Source organism: Sparus aurata, unplaced genomic scaffold (genome assembly GCF_900880675.1).
Source record: "Sparus aurata unplaced genomic scaffold, fSpaAur1.1, whole genome shotgun sequence".
In the NCBI taxonomy this organism is placed as follows: Eukaryota; Metazoa; Chordata; class Actinopteri; order Spariformes; family Sparidae; genus Sparus; species Sparus aurata.
This window is the reverse complement of record NW_022045121.1, coordinates 21,106-40,810: the sequence shown is the minus strand read 5'-3', so window position 1 is coordinate 40,810 and position 19,705 is coordinate 21,106. Positions and strand designations below refer to the sequence as shown.

At 42.6% G+C, this 19,705-nt stretch overlaps 2 protein-coding genes and 1 pseudogene across 2 annotated transcripts; all 3 read right to left on the bottom strand.

Moving 5' to 3' along the window:
• Nucleotides 1-4,025: 4,025 nt before the first annotated feature.
• Nucleotides 4,026-5,024, bottom strand: LOC115577844 (zinc-binding protein A33-like). The gene has a single exon (XM_030410730.1). The coding sequence runs from the start codon at nucleotides 4,821-4,823 to the stop codon at nucleotides 4,053-4,055; it is 771 nt and encodes a 256-aa protein (XP_030266590.1). The 5' UTR covers nucleotides 4,824-5,024; the 3' UTR covers nucleotides 4,026-4,052.
• A 609-nt stretch (nucleotides 5,025-5,633) lies between these two features.
• On the bottom strand, nucleotides 5,634-6,059 carry LOC115577855 (misshapen-like kinase 1; the record flags this gene model as incomplete). Its single annotated transcript, XM_030410739.1, has 1 exon — nucleotides 5,634-6,059. A coding segment is annotated over exon 1 (366 nt), but the record flags the coding sequence as incomplete, so codon positions are not given.
• Nucleotides 6,060-16,150: 10,091 nt separating this feature from the next.
• On the bottom strand, nucleotides 16,151-18,079 carry LOC115577850 (E3 ubiquitin-protein ligase TRIM39-like; annotated as a pseudogene).
• Nucleotides 18,080-19,705: the final 1,626 nt, after the last annotated feature.

Genomic DNA, 19,705 nt, shown 5'->3' with positions numbered 1-19,705 from the left:
CTCCGTGCCTCTGCTTCTTCAACAAGCCTAGGACAGTCAGCAGGAGCACTCATGCCGCTCTCAGCTGACAGACATGCGGACTTGTTCAAAGAGTTCAAAGAGCTGCAGGTTAGCGATAGATAACATAAACATCCCCCGGATGGAAGTCAAGCAAGGTTTTTGTTCTGACAAGCAAACTGTTTTCACCATCAGAGTTGCAGGAGGCAGTCAGGGGTAAAGCTAACTGTTTAACAGTCCGATGTGGTTCCTCACATCTCTGTATGCAAACACAACGTTCACACTGGTAACATGAACTTTACCATAACATGCGCTGGAGTTCACAAGTATGCTGATCAACAACACCACTTAATTATCTATTTTAAGTCAATCAGTACCAGTAATGTAATCATAGCATGTAGATTTTTGTCAATAATTTATGATAAATATTGTAATTTATATCATTAGTAAATGGTGTGATTAGAGCACAGACCTCCACCAGGTCTGAGTCATTTGTGTTGTACTTTAGTGCACTAATGTAGTTTGCAGGCTAATAATCCAGGGTTTGAATTTATCAACATGAAATGCAAACTGCAAATTTTCCCTTTGTGGGATGAATAAAGTATTATCTTATTTTATGAATTGCCAGACTCACAGTTAATGTCATTTATGTTCATTATTTTTATGCTGAATAAAATTGTAGATAATGCACGGTTAATTTTTTTCTACTACAAGCACTGAGCTTTTACTGATCAGGTTATTTAATAATCTCTGAGAGCAAACAAGACAAACAAACAAAACAAGAAGACACTTGTCTTCTTGAATACAGATACAGATAATTTTAAGTTTCACATTCTGTCATCTTAAATTTATGACATTACTTTTGATGATGTCTTAGTTTTCCATCGTGGTATCGTTTCAGTATCGGTATCGAGATATTTTAGGCAGGTATCATACCGAAGTCAAAATTTTGGTATCGTGACAACACTAGTGCCCTGTATTGGATTTTCACAGCCAAATTCACTCCTCCTCATACTCTGCAATACGAAATAAGTTGTTGACACAACCCAGCACCAAAACACAACATATCCTGGTCTATGCTGGTTTTTCCAGCATGGGGGTTAGTTAGCCTTTAGCAGAATAGTTAATCTGTGTTTGTCTTTGTTATGGTTTGATTGAGCTGCTGTGCTTTACAGTAAAGGTATGTGGTTTAACAAACTCAATATCAGGTATCAAGCATGATGTTTTAATATCAGGAGACAGATCAGTCAAAGTGGGTAAATTAGCTGAAGCTAAAGCTAGCTGTGACTGTGTCCTATCTAACTTTATCCAGAGTTCAGTCACTGTGGTTTGATTTCGACCTGTTTTGTAGTTCTGACTAAATGTACATGTTGAAATTGGCCGTGTACTCACCAGTGTTTGTCAGAGATTCTGCTGTTGTGTTGAGAAAGTTTTCTTCAGAGAGAAACACAGAGAGTCGTCTGGACTGCAGCTCTGCTGTAAGCACACAAACTTTAAGTTTCATTATTGAGGAAATGTCACATTCCAATTTTTTCTCCCTGTTGCTCCTCCTCTCAGTGAAGTGAAGTCAGTTTTAGTGACTCATTGTGAAACTTGCTGGAACAAGGATTTACGTTTTTGTTTCTTGGTCTTTTCTCAGCAGTGGAAGTTTACAGCAGCCAAAAGAAGATCCAGATACAAATAAAGCAGATAAGAAAAGAGGTCAGTGGAAGATCTTCAAGAACAAACTGTGTCTTTAGATCAACAGGCCACAACGCTCCCTCTACAATCCCACCAACACTCCAGTGTTCAGCTCACTGTTCAGTCTGTCATTTCACTTTTCTGCTGCTTTCCAAACTGTTTAGCATCTTTTCTCTGTGAGACTTTTGTTATGTGATTTCTAACCTGTCACATTACACAGAGGAAATACAGAAAGTGGGCTTCACTGTGATTTTAAAATACTTGCAAAGCCGTCTTAAAGGTCCAGTGTGTAGGATTTAGAAGGATCTATCAGCAGGAATGAAATATAATATTAATAATTATGTTTTTATTAGTGTAAAATCACCTGAAACTAAGAATTGTTGTGTTTTTGTTACTTTAGAAAGAGACTTTTATATCCACAGAGGGAGCAGCTCCTCTTCTACACAGTCTGTCAGGTTTCTACGGCAGCCCAGAACGGACAAACCAAACACTTTAGCAACTGCAGTAAGAGAGGGTGAGGCGAGGAGGGTGTCGTTGGTTGCAGCCTCACTGCTACATGCTACTAAATCCTCAAAGCTGGACTTTTTTTTAAGTCAAATTGAAATTGTGTTTTTTAGAAGAATCCCCTCAGTTAGAGAGAGAAGGAGACAGCACTCAAACATCAGCAGTCTGTCTGATAAAACACAGATGTATTTTTAATTATCACTTTTATTTCCTGATATTATTTTGAAAATCCTGAAGTGTAGACGGAGCAGAAGAGCGTCAGGCTGCAGTTTGTTAAAATCTCCACCAGAGGGCGACGTCAGCTGTCATTGAATCTCTACTAACAGTTGTGTTGTGTTCAGTTCACCTTCTCCAACATAACAACAGCTTTACTTTACATTAAATGACCTCATACACTTTGCATTATCTGACATTAGATGACTTGACATAACACTCAGTACATCTTCTGTTCAGGCTCATTGTCTCTCCCTGACTCACACATCATGCAGGTGTTTGGTTTTCTAAAACAGATGAATTAGAGAAGAGTCGACCACCTGCTGCAGGTTTTGTTCTTCTTATAAGAAGCTGTTATGTGTTTGAGTCTCTGACTGGTTGAGGTTGATGTCATCAGACAGGATGGTATGCAGCAGGAGACGAGTGGATGTCTCGTCTGTGATGTCCACTTTTTTTTATTGGATCCTTCTTCTTTTGAAATATCCAGAACATTTGTCTCCTGGTTTCCTCTGAGACGTCGTGTTACATTATATAGGATCCAAACACAGAAAGATTTAGTTCCACTGAGATATTTAACAGAGGGAGAGGAACGTCCTCAAAATCCTGAACTGGACTTGAACTCTCACCTTAGACAACATCTGGACAGCTGCAGCGCTCTGTGTTCACAAACCTTCATCAATATTTTATGATAACTAATTATTATCAGACCTTGTGAGTATGTGAAAGGGGTTTACGTTTGCTGGAGGTGATGGAGAAGTTTTGTATTATAACAACCTGCCACTTTATCACGTGATAACCAGAAAAGATTGATTGAAGAAGAGAATTATGTTGTTTTATAAAACTCATGATTTCTGTGATATCAAGTGAAATCTTTGTAATAATCAGAATCATTTTTATCCAGCAATAACAAGCAAATAATTAAAGTAACATGAAGAATATTTTATAACTTTTCTCCTCATAACAAGAGACTGAGGTGTCTTTGTAGTGGTGGTGTCTCCACTAGAGGGCGTCCTCAGATCTCTGGTTTAGTTCGTATCAGCTGTTCAAACCTTCAATAACATGACATCATCTCACACTACCAGCTGTCTCAGGTGTGATGGAGGATTGGAGCTCGTCAGCTCAAGTCAGTCTGAGAACAGCTGATGGTGTTTTTAATCACATGATTTGGTCGCCATTAGAAACATCAGCTGTTAATATCAATAACAAACTAAATAATCAATCAGACACAAGAAAATGTTATTTTTTGCGTTTTCTGTTTCATTTATTAAGAAAAAAATCTAATAACTTTTGCTCATTTATAGATGTTTTGTCAGGATACAGCTCGTCTTATGTTCACACTGATCAGACAATAAAATGGTTAAAATTTAAAACGCAATTGCTTCATTATTCTGAGTACATTGTTTTATGATACTATAATAGTCATGCAGTTGTTGGAATAAATGAGACTACATTAAATAATATCAATCAATGTGGTAAAACTAGTGTGTTGTTGTAGTAAATATCAATGTGATATAAAGAAAAACATTATAGTATAAACAATAAAAACACATTGATCACAATCTGTGGAAACAACAATATTTACATCAAACATCAACACTGAATATACATTTATTACATTAAATGATGTGAATCTTTCTGTAGAAAATCAAATGTTTGTTCTACTCAGTGTGATTGACAGGAGAGATGATCAGAGGAGCAGAGTTTTTACCACCATCATTAACACATGGACCGAAGTATGGGTAGAGTTTCTGAGTGAAGCAGCAGCCAGTGAAGGAGTAGATAAGAGCTGCAGTATCAACGTCATAAAAGGAGACCAGACCCTCCTCATAATCCACAAACACCCCCACCTTCTCAGGCCGACTCTTCAGAGAGAGACGGACTGTAGGGCCAGCGAGAGATTTGTAATCATTTTTATTCCTCAACCATATCGTCCAGTTACCATTCTGAGGAGATTCTGTGATCTTTCCCTTCCTGTTGATCGACTCTCTGGCCACTCCTAAATCCCAGTCAGTCTTCTCTTTAACTTGAACCTCATAATAAAATCTTCCTGAAGAGAAACTCTGCTTTGCTAACACACAGGGACACGTATCAAATCTCTCTGGGTTGTCTTTGGGTTTCTTCTTTACATCACCATGTTTAATTTGTTTTCCATCATCAGACAGGATGAGGTTGGGATGTGCTGTATCAGGATCAAGTGTCACATCCACTGCATACTGCTGGACCCTCTTCAGCTGGACCTCAAACAGCTTCTTCATCTGTTTACTGAGCGTCTCCTCCAGCTGATTCACAGCTCTCACCACAGTCCCCTCATATGAAGGTGGACGGACGCTGACTCCTGTCCAGTCCTTGGTGGATGAAGCAGAGTTCACCACTCGCAACATAGGATAAATGAGGACAGGAAACTCATCTGAGGTTAGCTTATGGCTCATTCTGTATACTGTGATAGAGTACTAGAGTGTATACTCTGCTGTGGTCTGACCATCAAATATCTTCCATTCAGATGAATAATGTTTCATAGAATGATCTCCAGTTATGTGCCAGAACTCTTATCATGCATAAAAAACACCTTGACTGACTTTGTCAACATCACTACATCAGATAGGATCAACTGTGGTAGATTATTTGCAAACAACATGAAGGAAATATCAAGTGTTCTATTTAGAGTATTACACATGCTTCAAAATTGTCGGTTTCAAAACCATCATTAACACATGGACTGAAGAATGGGTAGAGTTTCTGAGTGAAGTAGCAGCCAGTAAAGGAGTAGATAAGAGCTGCAGCATCAACGTCATAAAAGGAGACCAGACCCTCCTCATAATCCACAAACACCCCCACCTTCTCAGGCTGACACTTCAGAGAGAGACTGACTGGATGTTAGGAAGAGCGAAGTGCTCACCATGACGTTGACGACATACAGTCCAGTAACCATTTCTGGGGCTCAGAGAGGTTTTCTTAACCACCAAAGACCGTATGGTCACTCCTAAAGTCCATGTAGAGCTCGTATTAACTGGAAACGCAAAGTAAAATTTTCCCGACGTAAAACACTTCTTCGAAATGACACATCTACAGTAATCTGTCTGATGAGACCCACTTGATCTAGGATGCACTACATCAGGATCGAGTGTCACATCCACTGCATACTGCTGGACCCTCTTCAGCTCGACCTCAAGCAGCTTCTTCATCTGTTTACTGAGCGTCTCCTCCAGCTGATTCACAGCTCTCCTAACAGTCCCCTCATATGAAGGTGGACGGACGCTGACTCCTGTCCAGTCCTTGGTGGGTGGAGCAGTGTTCAGTGATGGGAATCTTTGGAAGAGTTTAAACAGTTTCTGTTTAGAACTTGAGATCTTCTTCACCTCAGAGCTTCTCTCCTCCAGCTCAGAGATTTCCTGTTCCAGCTCTTTGATGAAGCCTTCAGCCTGTTTCTCTGTCTCTCTCTGCTTCTCTTTGATGGTGTCGATGAGCTCGGCCTGGCTTCTCTCAACAGACTCCTTCAGAGCGCTGAAGACCTGAACACCAGCTGCTATCTCTCTGTCTGCATCTTTCTTACTGAGCTCCACTGAGCGCTTCATCTCCTCAATCTTCAGTCGTCTCTTCTGGATCATCTGCTGAATTTCAGTGTCTCTCTTCCCCAGCTTGGCCTTCTTTCCTTCATATCTTTCTTTCAGAGGAACAACATCATGTGTCTTGTGGTCTGAAACAGTGCAGAGCATGCAGACACACATCTGGTCGGTCTTACAGAACAGCTCCAGCAGTTTATCGTGCTTCGTACACATCCTGTCTTCCAGGTTCTCCACAGGGTCGATCAGCTGATGTCTTTTCAGCTGTTTAGCTGTCAGATGAGGCTCCAGGTGAGTCTCACAGTAGGAGGCCAGACACACCAGGCAGGACTTCAGGGCCTTCAGTTTGGTTCCAGTGCAGACGTCACAGGGAACTTCTCCTGGTTTGGAAACTTGTTGCTCTGAGCTGCTGCTGCTGGCTTTCTGTTGAGCTGACTGTCTGAACTGAGCAGCCATCTCAGAGATGAACGTGTTGACCTGCAGCTCAGGTCTGGTGTTGAAAGTCTTTTTACAGTTGGGACACTGACACTTAACATTTTTATCCCAGTGTTTAGTGATGCAGGTTTTACAGAAGTTGTGTCCACATGGTATGGCGACTGGATCAGTGAACACATCCAGACAGATGGAGCACAGAAACTGATCTTCAGTCAGCAGACAGCTGGCAGCAGTCATGTTTACAGTCTGAGGATGAAAAGACAAGAAAAAACAAAAGTATAATAACATTTATTCAGAGAATCTAATTGGAGGAAATAGAGCAGTGATTGGTAATAATCATCATTAATGTTGTTGTTATGCTGCCACCACTCCAAGATGACATCAATTAATTATTGTTGAAATGAGACAATGCTGACGTCTTTTCCAATACCTTCATGTGGACGTATAAGAGATAATTAGATTAAATTAAAGAATTTGACTTAATTGGCCTCATGTTTTATATTTCTTAAGTGTAATTTGTTGATTTAGTTTAATATGTTAAAGAAAGTGTTCTTTATCAGAGTCGATGTAGGGGAGACCAGGGATGGTTTTAGCACTTTTTGTCTTAGCTCCTGTAACTTGCAGAATGTTTGTGGTAGAGGACTCAAATTTTGACACAAAGTACCCTCATCTGTCTACTACAAATAGCAACGTTATTAACTTCTCAAACTAGATCACAGAATTCATAATTGGATGTCAAATGCAAGGAGTGCCATTGTTACAACTTACCCCAATACCAGAGTATGTTGTAACACAACCTTGTTTCATTTGTAACATTTGATTATAGGTCTATATATGTTTATTGTGCATGTGTCAACATTCAAGCATCTTCCTGTGCTTTACTAAGAAAAAAAATAACTTATCACTGATGGCTAACTGAAGAACAGTGTCAGTGGTGTGGACCATAACATTCGAAGAGCTTTCTTCAAGAAAATGTTGCGATAATACCTATCTCATATACATAAAATGGAAGTCTTCAGAAGGAGGTCAGATGTAGCTCATAATCTATGTAAAATTACAGGAAGTTATTAAACACGTTTTTAAGCATCAGTTTTATACCTTTAAAGTCAGCTGAAGTCAGATGCTGTCGTCTGTACTTTGGACACTCCAAAGGGCATCTTACGCTAGTTAGCTTTTAGCATGACAATTGGTAATACTTTTTTCTCTGCTAGTGTTGGATTTAGTTACTGTCTTCTATGTGTGCAGTATGTGGTGTAACAAACTTCATGACCAAAATGTTGAAGCATCAAAATTGATTTTTTAATACCAAGTCAGAAACACAAGTTTAACCAGTCGGAGTTCAGTCACTGTGGTTTGTTTTAACCTGTTTTGTACCTCTGGATACACTTACATGTTTTTATCAACACTGACACATTTTTACTTCATAATATTCTTTATATGGAGACAGGAGGTCAGATGTAGCTAATAATCTACATAAAATCACAGGAAGATGTTTGACAATTAGTAAAGCAACAATCATGCACATTGTGTCTTTGTTAAATGGTAAAACATGAACTGGAGTGTGTGTATCTTTGTGTGTGTTTTTTCTATCTAACCAGAGTGATCAGAGTCACAGTGGTGACATGTATGTAGGTTTTCGCAGTTTGCCAACCTTTGGGTTTGGAATTTGCTGTCCATCAAAGACTTTTTGATTGCTGTGATAAACCACACTGGGCAGCTTTCTTGGACCTTATTCTCAGAGGTTTTGATTTCTTGCAGTACCTGCTCAGTGTCACATGGCAGATTGAGTATACTTTGGCGACTGACCTCACTGTTTTACCAAGTTACCTAATTCAAACATCAACAGTATCAGTACTATTCAAAATACAGATGTTTAACTTAACACGTGTATTATGATTTCCTGTGAATGTAAAACACAGTTTGCCTAATAATGTGAATTTAAGTGTTTTGTTTACACGTCACATTTAATGCAATGTTTTTCTTTCATGTTGCATTGAGGTGAGTAAACTATTTGGTCTGATTAAATTAAATGAATGCAGAGTTGAATAAACTTTATGTCTTTCTTTGATTATTAATGTAAAGTTATGGGGACCTTCTACATATATGTTATGTGTGTTTCAAATGTCTCAAGTGTTTATTATTTGTTGTTCTGTCTCCTTTAATAAAGTGCACACCTATTTTCCACAATGACTCATGTTTCAGAAAAACTTTTACATTTAATGTGACATTTACATTGAACGTATGTAGAATTAGATGGAAATTTACATGAAACTAATTTGATGAAAGTCACTGTTTTAAGCAAATGATATATTTATCCAGTATTTGTATCTATTGTTTGTTTTATTGAAGAGTTTGAGGCATCAGAAGAAAAATCACCATCTGTGTCCAAAGAGCTTTAGTGTCAGAGTGTCAGCTTGGAGGAGGAGGAGGAAGAGGAAGAGGAGGTCCAGAGAGAGGATGAAGATACAGAGTTCAGAGAATCAGACACATTAAATGTGCAGAAGAAGAGATGGAAGCTGCTCTGGACTGCAGGACAATCAAACTATTTATCTCCAAAACTCCCACGACCACTGACGGACCTCAGGTGACAATATGCCCTGAGTGAAACACTGTCTGAGTAGAGCTCAGGTTTGTGTTAATATCAGGGTAAATATTATCAGCTGTTCTGCTTTACAAAGGCAGACAACAGTATAAACAGTGAGATAAAGTGTCTAAAGTTCAAGGTACTCATCAAAGTTTTAATACGTTTTTACACATCACAGTCACCTGATGGCAGATACTGTCGTCTGTAATTTGGACACTCCAAAGTCTAAGCTAGGCTAGGCTAGTTAGCTTCTAAAACGACGAGTGGTGATACTTTTCTCTCTGCTACTGTTGGATTTAGTTACTGTCTTCTATGTGTGCAGCATGTGTTGTCACAAACCCAATATCAACATTAATGTTTCAATAACAAGTCAGAAACACAAGTTTAACCAGCCGGAGTTCAGTCACTGTGGTTTGTTTTAACCTTTTTGTACTTCTGGACACATTTAGGCTACATGTTTTTATCAACAATGACACATTTTCATCTGATAATATTCTTTATAAGGAGACACAAATATAAAAAAGTCATATTCTGGTTTGAACTCATTGTCGACCTGATTATCAGTCGGGTCATTTTGTCTGTAGGTCAGTTTACTCACCAGTGTTTGCAGAGATTCTGCTGTTCCGTTGAGAAAATCCTGATGGATTCAGTTGAATTTTCCTTCAGAGAGAAACAGAGAGACTTGTCTGGATTGCAGCTCTGCTGTCACTCAGACAAACTTTCTCTCTTACTGCTGGAAATGTGACATTGAAGCTTTTCTTCTCTCAGAGTTGCTCCTCCTCTCAGTGCAGCTGTGTAAGTGAGCTTTTATTGCCTTGTTGGGAAACACCTTGAAAGAGCTTTGTAACAATATGAGTGTTTGCTTTTTCTTATTCTTGGTATCAACTAGTTGCTTTTAAGCTGCATATTGGCTCTTTATTAGTCATTATGAAGCACTTATTACACTAAATTCTGCTTATTGATAGTAAATAAGGAAGTTATTTGACATGAATGAAGTCAATATGGTTTAATATTATGTGACAAAACTGACAACTACAAGCATTAAAAGTGTCCAAATGACTCAAAGTCACATGTTGCTCTTATAGTTGAACTTGTGTCGGTTAATAAGTGTAAAAACACTGACACAACTACCACTGATAAATATGAGATATTAAAAAACTAAAGTCTGACAGCAATTCAATCATAATATTTTCAATCAGCCAACTGTATTAGTTTTCTGTCCTTCAGGTCAAGATGAGTGCAACAAAAATAATCTGGTTTAAAGTAAAAGTACTGATGCTAATTGTCAGGTCGGGGTTTTAAAGGGAAGACTTTGGAAGGGGGAAGGTGGACCCAAATGCAGTTACACAAGAGGCAGGGATATGAGGGAACGAAAGGCGAGCTTTATTTCAAAGCTGAACACAAATAGCCGCAGACAAAACAGGGGCAAGAGGCAAAGTAGCAACAAAAACTGTAAGGCAAAGTAGCAATTAAAAGGCAAGACAAAGTACAAAGAAAAAGGCAAAGTTCAAATCAAACATGGAACAATACAAAACTCAAATCCAAAAACACATACCGTGGGGGAACAAGGAACAGACTGGAGCATGGACAAAGACGGACGCTGACAAGAACAATGACCAGACAAGGAGTGAAGGGAACACAGAGACTAAATACACAAACACTGATGACAAGACGAGGAACAGGTGAGGTGGACCAACAGGTGAGATAACGAAGGGGAGGAGCACATGAGAACATGAAGGGACCAGGGCAATGGACAGAGGGAGGCAGAGGGAACATAGGAAAAAACACAGGAGAACTTAAAGGACACATGAGGGCATGGGAAAAACAAGACACAAGACACAATACATAGACAGAAATCAAATACAAGAAACTACAAGACAAAACCAGACACAACACAACAACCAAGAATCTACAGTCATGACAGTACCCCCCCCCTCAAGGGACAGCTCCCAGATGTCCCTCAAAACTTAAGTCCAAGTGAAGCTGGGAGGGTGGAGGGGGGTCAGGAGGAGGGCCAAGGTCCAAAACAGGAGAGTGGAGGCAAGGACTGGAACCCACTGGAGGGCGGGGGCGTGGGCCCCCCAGAGGCCGGGTGCGAAGACAAAGGCGTAGTCGCTCTGGAGGCCGGCGACGAAGACGAAGGCGCTCTGGAGGCCGGCGACGAAGACGAAGGCGTAGGCTGGGACCCACTGGAGGCCGGCGACGAAGGCGAAGGTGTGGGCTGGCACCCACTGGAGGCCGGCGACGAAGGCGAAGGCGTGGGCTGGCACCCACTGGAGGCCGGTGACGAAGGTGAAGGCGTGGGCTGGCACCCACTGGAGGCCGGCGACGAAGGTGAAGGCGTGGGCTGGCACCCACTGGAGGCCGGCGATGAAGGCGAAGGCGTGGGCTGGCACCCACTGGAAGCCGGCGACGAAGGCGAAGGTGTAGGCGCTCTGGAGGCCGGCGGCGAAGACGTGGGCTGGGACCCACTGGAGGCCGGCGGCGAAGACGTGGGCTGGGACCCACTGGAGGCCGGCGGCGGAGGCGAAGGCTGAAGCCCTCTTGAGGCCGGATCGCTGACTGGGAAACCCTCCTGGGCCTTGGCCGGACCACCAACAGAGGTTCGCAGGGAGCTGGTGGCCTGTGAGCCAATAAAGGGTCGCTGGCGGCAGATGACCTCGGCCTGGCCTCCGACCAAGGAGCTGGCACTGGACTTGGCGTGGGACTCGGCCGGGCCTCCGACCGAGGAGCAGGGACAGGCCTCGGCCGGTCCTCGCACCTCGGTCGGGCCTCCGACCGAGGTGCAGGAACAGGCCTCGGCCGGGCCTCCGACCGAGGTGCAGGGTCTGAACTTGGCATGGGACTCGGCCGGGCCTCTGACCGAGGAGCAGGGACAGGCCTCGGCCGGTCCTCCGACCGAGGACTTGGCACTGGACTCGGAGCAGGAGCAGGCCTCGGCCGGTCCTCCGACCGAGGTGCTGGGACAGGCCTTGGCCGGTCCTCCGACCGAGGCGCTGGGACGGGACTTGGCATGGGCCTCGGCCGGTCCTCCGACCGAGGAGCAGGGACGGGCCTCGCCCGGGCCTCCGACCGAGGAGCCGGGACAGGCGCCATCAGGTCCGCCGACTGAAGGCCACAGGCAGGAACAGGCGCCATCAGGTCCGCCGACTGAAGGCCACTGGCAGGAACAGGTGCAATCAGGTCCGCCGACTGAAGGCCACTGGCAGGCGTCGACCGGGCCGCCGACTGAAGGCCACTGGCAGGTGTCGACCGGGCCGCCGACTGAAGGCCACTGGCAGGTGTCGACCGGGCCGCCGACTGAAGGCCACTGGCAGGTGTTGACCGGGCCGCCGACTGAGGGCCACTGGCAGGTGTGGGTGTCAGCCACACCTTTAGCGGTGCAAACCCGGCAAGCGCTGGCTGTGCAGTTGACAATGGAGTTGGGGCTCCATTGCCAGACTTCAAGGAGCCAGGACGCTGCCGAGAATGTCGCTTTCTTGGTGGAGGCCTTTTGTAGGCCAGGCGGGTTCCACAAAAAGGGGACATTTCAGCTGAGGCTGGAGCTGAGGCATGAGCTGGTAGCTTGGCTGTGGCTGTGGCGTGGGTTTGGGCTGGTAGCTTGGCTGTGGCTTGAAAAAAAAGGTTGCTAGCAGCGATTTGACGAGCCCTGCTAGCGGGGTTGGTCATAAAGTCCTGGTACCAGCGAATTACTGCAAAGCCATCAACTGCTGGGTCCATTTCAGGTCTGGTCATTCTGTCAGGTCGGGGTTTTAAAGGGAAGACTTTGGAAGGGGGAAGGTGGACCCAAATGCAGTTACACAAGAGGCAGGGATATGAGGGAACGAAAGGCGAGCTTTATTTCAAAGCTGAACACAAAAATAGCCGCAGACAAAACAGGGGCAAGAGGCAAAGTAGCAACAAAAACTGTAAGGCAAAGTAGCAACTAAAAGGCAAGACAAAGTACAAAGAAAAAGGCAAAGTTCAATCAAACATGGAACAATACAAAACTCAAATCCAAAAACACATACCGTGGGGGAACAAGGAACAGACTGGAGCATGGACAAAGACGGACGCTGACAAGAACAATGACCAGACAAGGAGTGAAGGGAACACAGAGACTAAATACACAAACACTGATGACAAGACGAGGAACAGGTGAGGTGGACCAACAGGTAAGATAACGAAGGGGAGGAGCACATGAGAACATGAAGGGACCAGGGCAATGGACAGAGGGAGGCAGAGGGAACATAGGAAAAAACACAGGAGAACTTAAAGGACACATGAGGGCATGGGAAAAACAAGACACAAGACAAGATACATAGACAGAAATCAAATACAAGAAACTACAAGACAAAACCAGACACAACACAACAACCAAGAATCTACAGTCATGACACTAATGTCACAGCTGTTTCAGGAGGCTTTAGATCTGAACGCTTTTATAAAATAAATTTGAGAAAGTGAAATGCATCATATTGTGGCAGTCAGTCAGTAAACTTCTGTAGATGTCTGGAGGTCACTTCATCAAATAAGATAATGGATTACATGAAGTCCCTCTGCGGGTTCAGAATGCCAAAATGCAGCTACAGTTACCTGAAACAAAGTTATTTTTAATTACAAGATTACAAAACAACAGAGACATGAGTTTATTTCCTGTTGTCCAGTATTTCCTCATCAGATTCCCAGTCATGGTGGGAAAATAAAAAGCCCCCAAAAACAGAAATTCTCAAGAAAATCATAGTAATCGGATATTTGTATGGAAGTAAAATCAGTCTGAGAACAGCTGACAGCTTTTATGAATAACAAACTTAATCATGTATCAGACACAATAAAATGTTTTTTTGCTTTTTCTATTTTATTCATAAAGAAAAACAAAATCAAAGGACTTTTGTGCTCATTGTTTTCTGATGATTCAACAGTCTTGGAGGGGTAATGCACTTATTAGAATTAATGAGACTTCATTACGTGATATCAATCAGTTTTGTAAACTGGTGTGTTGTTGTGTTAAATATCTGAGTGACACATCAAGAAAAACATTTACTAAAAAGAGGCTGAAAACACATTGATCAGAATCTGTAGAAACAACAGTATATACATCAAACATCACCAATAAATGTACATTTATTACATTAAATGATGTGAATCTTTCTGTAGAAAATCAAATGTTTGTTCTCCTCAGTGTGATTAACAGGAGAGATCAGTTACTGTGCAGTGTTGGGCACGTTTCTTTTAAAAAGTAATTAGTTGTAGTTGCTAGTTACTTCTTCCAAAAAGTAACTGAGTTAGTAACTGAATTACTCCAGTATAAAAGTTTTATACCGGACTCGTCATTGCTGCAGTTCACCTCTGCTAGTTTGTGTGTGCGAGGCTGCTGTGTAGTGATGTGCGAGTCATGAATGAATCGTTCAAAACTCGGGATTCGTTTTACTGACTCGGGAGTTACAAGTCATTGTCTCCATTAACTTGTTCACTGACTCACCGCTGCTACCACCAGCTAACAGCAAAGAGGAGACATGCCACACAACTGTTATTCTAACTGCACTTGCGTAAGTGTATCAAGCTAATTGCTCTATTAGCTCCGTGGCTGAAGCAACAGCTCTGGTCATTATTTCAGCTCAACTCCCCTAGCTGAGCTGTATCACAGGCTGATCCAGAAAAAGAACGATTGACTGAGCCAGTAGCTCCAGCTCACAGCTCACTCGCTCTCCCTCCCAGCTCGCAGAGTCCCTCCCTTACCTGAGAAACTCGCCAACTTGCTGCTCCGCGCCATTCAGGACTTAGCACCCCAGACTCGCAGGTCACAGGCAGCTCAGCTCACTCGCTCTCCCTCCCTCCCTGCTCCCCTGCTGTCAGAGAGCCGCTACCTCGCCTGAGCAATGTACTGCTACGCTCCATTCACGGGAAGTCTCAGAAAAACTGAAAATAAACTACAACCGTGTTGCTGTCCCTCTCCTGCAGTTCTGCCCCATCAAGTTACTAAGTGACATTTAGAAAATCATAGAGTGTGCTGCACACTCTGGTGACTGACTCAAGTGACTCAAGTGACTCGAAAACCCGATTCACTTTAGTGAGTGACTCATACAAACTCGAGTCAGTAAAAGGAGTCGAGTATCCCATTCCCATCCCATCCCACTGCTGTGTGCGTGTGTGGCTTGTGTGTAAACTGAACATTGCCACTGATTGGCTTAAGAACTCATCACTTATGCGGTTGTCTCGCCCCTCCCTCCTCCCTCACCGGAGGAAAAAAAACAGCTCTGCAGCTCCGGTGGCTGAGAGCCGAGTCGGATGACAACAGCTTCAATGGTCAGCTTCAGATTGTAACGCGCCACATTTAATAGTCGGTAACGGCGTTGTAACGATGGAAAAAGTAATTAGTTAGATGACCCGTTACTGAAAAAAATGACGCTGTTAGTCACGCCGTTTATTCTAACGCCGTTTTTCCAAGGGATGGGCATTTCAAGCAGAACTACTATTCGGTAATCACAGGGAACTAATCGATTATTTTTCAATTAATCAATCTCTGAAAACCCTCACCTTCAACGAAACGGATGGGGAGCATGTTTTTTGCAGTCATCTTTGAAATGAGGGACGCTGTTTGCTCCGCGCGTCTGGCATCACATGTTCTTCGTCTAGTAGTGAGATAGCTGGCCATTGACTGTTGCTGTGACGACGACGGGCCTCCACTTTCTATCGGGTGCTTCGCTCCCATCTGACTGTGCATGGTTGACGTAGACTTGTGATGTGCAAGCTTTGCCTCGCAGAGATTACACTGCACCTCTGTTTCATTTGTTTTTGTTTAAATACTTCCACACGGAACTTTTTGACCGCTGCAGCACTCTCTCCATGGCTCTTCTTCTGCGATGGCTTCTAACGTAAGCCCATCACACAGCGTATCAAATGCTATACTGCCCCCTTGCGGAAGGCGCCAGTAAAACAAAGGAATATTTTTTTTCAGACATGATTTACTAATCGATTATTTATGATTTACGACTATTCGAATAATATTTAACTCAACACAGAAATGTTTCACATTCCTAAGTGCATTGTTTTCATATGATTAACAGTGTTAAATAATGATAATAATAATAATAATAATAATAATAATAATAATAATAGTAATAAAATGTATTTGTATAGCACTTTTCTTGACAAGGTTACAAAGTGCTTTACAAACAAGAAAAAAAACACAGTAGATAACAGATAAAGTGCAATTGAGAGAAAGCTGGCACTGACAAGACATAAAGGCAGGTAATGCAGTTATTAGAATAAATGAGACTACATTAGATAATATCAATCAATGTGGTAAAACTGGTGAGTTGTGTTAAAAAAATCAAAGTGAAATATCAAAGAAATACATTAACTGTAAAAAGGATGAAAGCACTTTGATCAGAATCTGAAAACAACAACGTATACATCACATATCACCGATAAATGTACATTTATTACATTAAATAATGTGAATCTTTCTGCAGAAAATCAAATGTTTGTTCTACTCAGTGTGATTGACAGGACAGATGATCAGAGGAGCAGAGTTTTCACCATCATCATTATTACATGGACTGAAGAGTGGGTAGAGTTTCTGAGTGAAGCAGCAGCCAGTAAAGGAGTAGATAAGAGCTGCAGCATCAACGTCATAAAAGGAGACCAGACCCTCCTCATAATCCACAAACACCCCCACCTTCTCAGGCCGACACTTCAGAGAGAGACTGACTTCAGTGTCAGCACAAGCTTTGTACTCATTTTCATTCCACAAACATATCGTCCAGTAACCATTCTGAGGAGATGCTGTGATGTTTCCCTTCCTGTTGATCGACTCTCTGGCCACTCCTAAATCCCAGTCAGTCTTCTCTTTAACTTGAACCTCATAATAAAATCTTCCTGAAGAGAAACTCTGCTTTGCTAAGACATAAACACAATAATCAAATCTCTCTGGGTTGTCTGAAAGATTCTTTGTTTCATCACTATCATATACTTGTTTTCCATCATCAGACAGGATGAGATCAGGATGTGCTGTATCAGGATCGAGTGTCACATCCACTGCATACTGCTGGACCCTCTTCAGCTCGGCCTTCTTCATCTGTTTACTGAGCGTCTCCTCCAGCTGATTCACAGCTCTCACCACAGTCCCCTCATATGAAGGTGGACGGACGCTGACTCCTGTCCAGTCCTTGGTGGGTGGAGCTGCGTTCAGTGATGGGAAGCTTTGGAGGAGGTGGAGGTGGTCTTCAGACTGTGAGAGCTGCTTCACCTCAGAGCTTCTCTTCTCAAGCTCAGAGATTTCCTGTTCCAGCTCTTTGATGAAGCCTTCAGCCTGTTTCTCTGTCTCTCTCTGCTTCTCTTTGATGGTGTCGATGAGCTCGGCCTGGCTTCTCTCAACAGACTCCTTCAGAGCGCTGAAGACCTGAACACCAGCTACTATCTCTCTGTCTGCATCTTTCTTACTGAGCTCCACTGAGCGCTTCATCTCCTCAATCTTCAGTCGTCTCTTCTGGATCATCTGCTGAATTTCAGCGTCTGTCTTCCCCAGCTCGGCCTTCTTTCCTTCATATTCTTCTTTCAGAGGAACAACATCATGTGTCTTGTGGTCTGAATAGGTGCAGAGCATGCAGACACACATCTGGTCGGTCTTACAGAACAGCTCCAGCAGTTTATCGTGCTTCGTACACATCCTGTCTTCCAGGTTCTCCACAGGGTCGATCAGCTGATGTCTTTACAGGCCTGACATTGTCAGATGAGGCTCCAGGTGAGTCTCACAGTAGGAGGCCAGACACACCAGGCAGGACTTCAGGGCCTTCAGTTTGGTTCCAGTGCAGACGTCACAGGGAACTTCTCCTGGTTTGGAAACTTGTTGCTCTGAGCTGCTGCTGCCGGCTTTCTGTTGAGCTGACTGTCTGAACTGAGCAGCCATCTCAGAGATGAACGTGTTGACCTGCAGCTCAGGTCTGGTGTTGAAAGTCTTTTTACAGTTGGGACACTGACACTTGACATTTTTATCCCAGTGTTGAGTGATGCAGGTTTTACAGAAGTTGTGTCCACATGGTATGGCGACCGGATCAGTGAACACATCCAGACAGATGGAGCACAGAAACTGATCTTCAGTCAGCAGACAGCTGGCAGCAGACATGTTGACAGTCTGAGGATGAAAAGAAAAGAAAAACAGCTTCAGTACATTTATTAAGAATATTTATTGAGCTGTTTTCACAACAACTATTATTACATTTCATTTGAATATTTACTCGAATGAAACTAACTGTAGTGAAACCAGGAGAGTCGTCATGAGTCCAGAGTTAATTTCGTTGATGAAGACTACGACGAAAAATATTCGTCAACAAACCTTTTTCACGGACGAAAACTAAATAAAAAGTCAGATATGATGACGATAACTGACATTTTAGTCAACGAATTAAAACGAGAGTTAGGGAGCGACGAATGGAGAAGAGATCCAAGCAGAGCGAAAAATAAGTCCCGACAGGACGATCCGTCCCAAAGGGACTTATGTTCCAGATAATGACCGCCGTTCTATACATTATCCCTCTTATGACACGGCTACTTGCCAACACGAAAAGAAACTTCACACAGTGTGTCTTTTCATAATTTATTTGTTACCGTTCAGTGTTTTTCAGCAGAGAAATATAGTTCGCCAAACCGATGCTGTTTCTCTTCTCCCTCTTCGCTGCTTTCGCCTCTTTTTCTTTTCTTGACCGATGACGACAACTCAGCCTTTTGCCAAGAGTCAAAATCACTGTATTTTCCAAATCCATACTAGTCACGTAGAAGTAGTATTTTTTCAATATGAAGTAGACTACAGATCAGCTGACGTTGCTTAGTGACCGAATATGCTGCGGTGATAAGTGACTGGACTACTTGCAGAGTAAATATTTTAGAGCGCGGAGTGATACGAAATACGTGAATCAGAGGCAAAAAGGCCACTTTCCTTGATGACGGTCAATTATGAAGTTTGCAGAAACATCTCTGGAGCTTCACAACAAAACAGTGCTGCAGCATTCTCTTCAACAACTGAAGCAGCTGGAGACTTGTTTCAAAATGTAATAACAATAAGGAGGAAAACATAAACGAGAGATCCCAAATTCATCTGAAAAGTTGTTAATTACACCGTTTTCGCCGCCAAAATCTTCACTGAAGCTGCCGAGTTAAAACTGTTAGCATGCGCCACATCAAATTGATTTTGGATTTTGGACTACAGCCTACGATCTGAATGATACATAAACCCTGAGGGACAAGTGAGTTATTTTTTTTCTTCTGGTGATCTAGTTTTGCAGCAGTTTTCTAGTCTGATGTAAATTGTTTTCTCTCCTGTGTTTCTGACTTGACAACTGGTGAAAAAAGGTTGTCAATCTTTCTAACATCCTTCATCTGTGAAAATGTGATTTTTTTTTTTGTGAATGTGTGGCAGGAGAGAAAACATGTATTTTTGTAGTACTCATTGTGACCACTAGAGGATGAAGTGTGACACTACCCCCTTTTCTTAACAGGACTAGAAGCGTTCACACACACTAAACACAACATGCATCTATTGTGTGTCAGCAGGTTATGTAACATCACTATCACGTCTTTGTTTTGGTGAGGAGTGTTCTATAATTGATGCTTATCTGCCATCAGTGTCACAGGTGGAATATTGTGTATTATCAGCAAGTCAGATGAAGCAGTAACATGTAACAGCCTCATTCTGATATCTGAGTCTTTTCATGTTACATCAGAGTTTATGGTTATAATGGTTACTGTCAGCTGC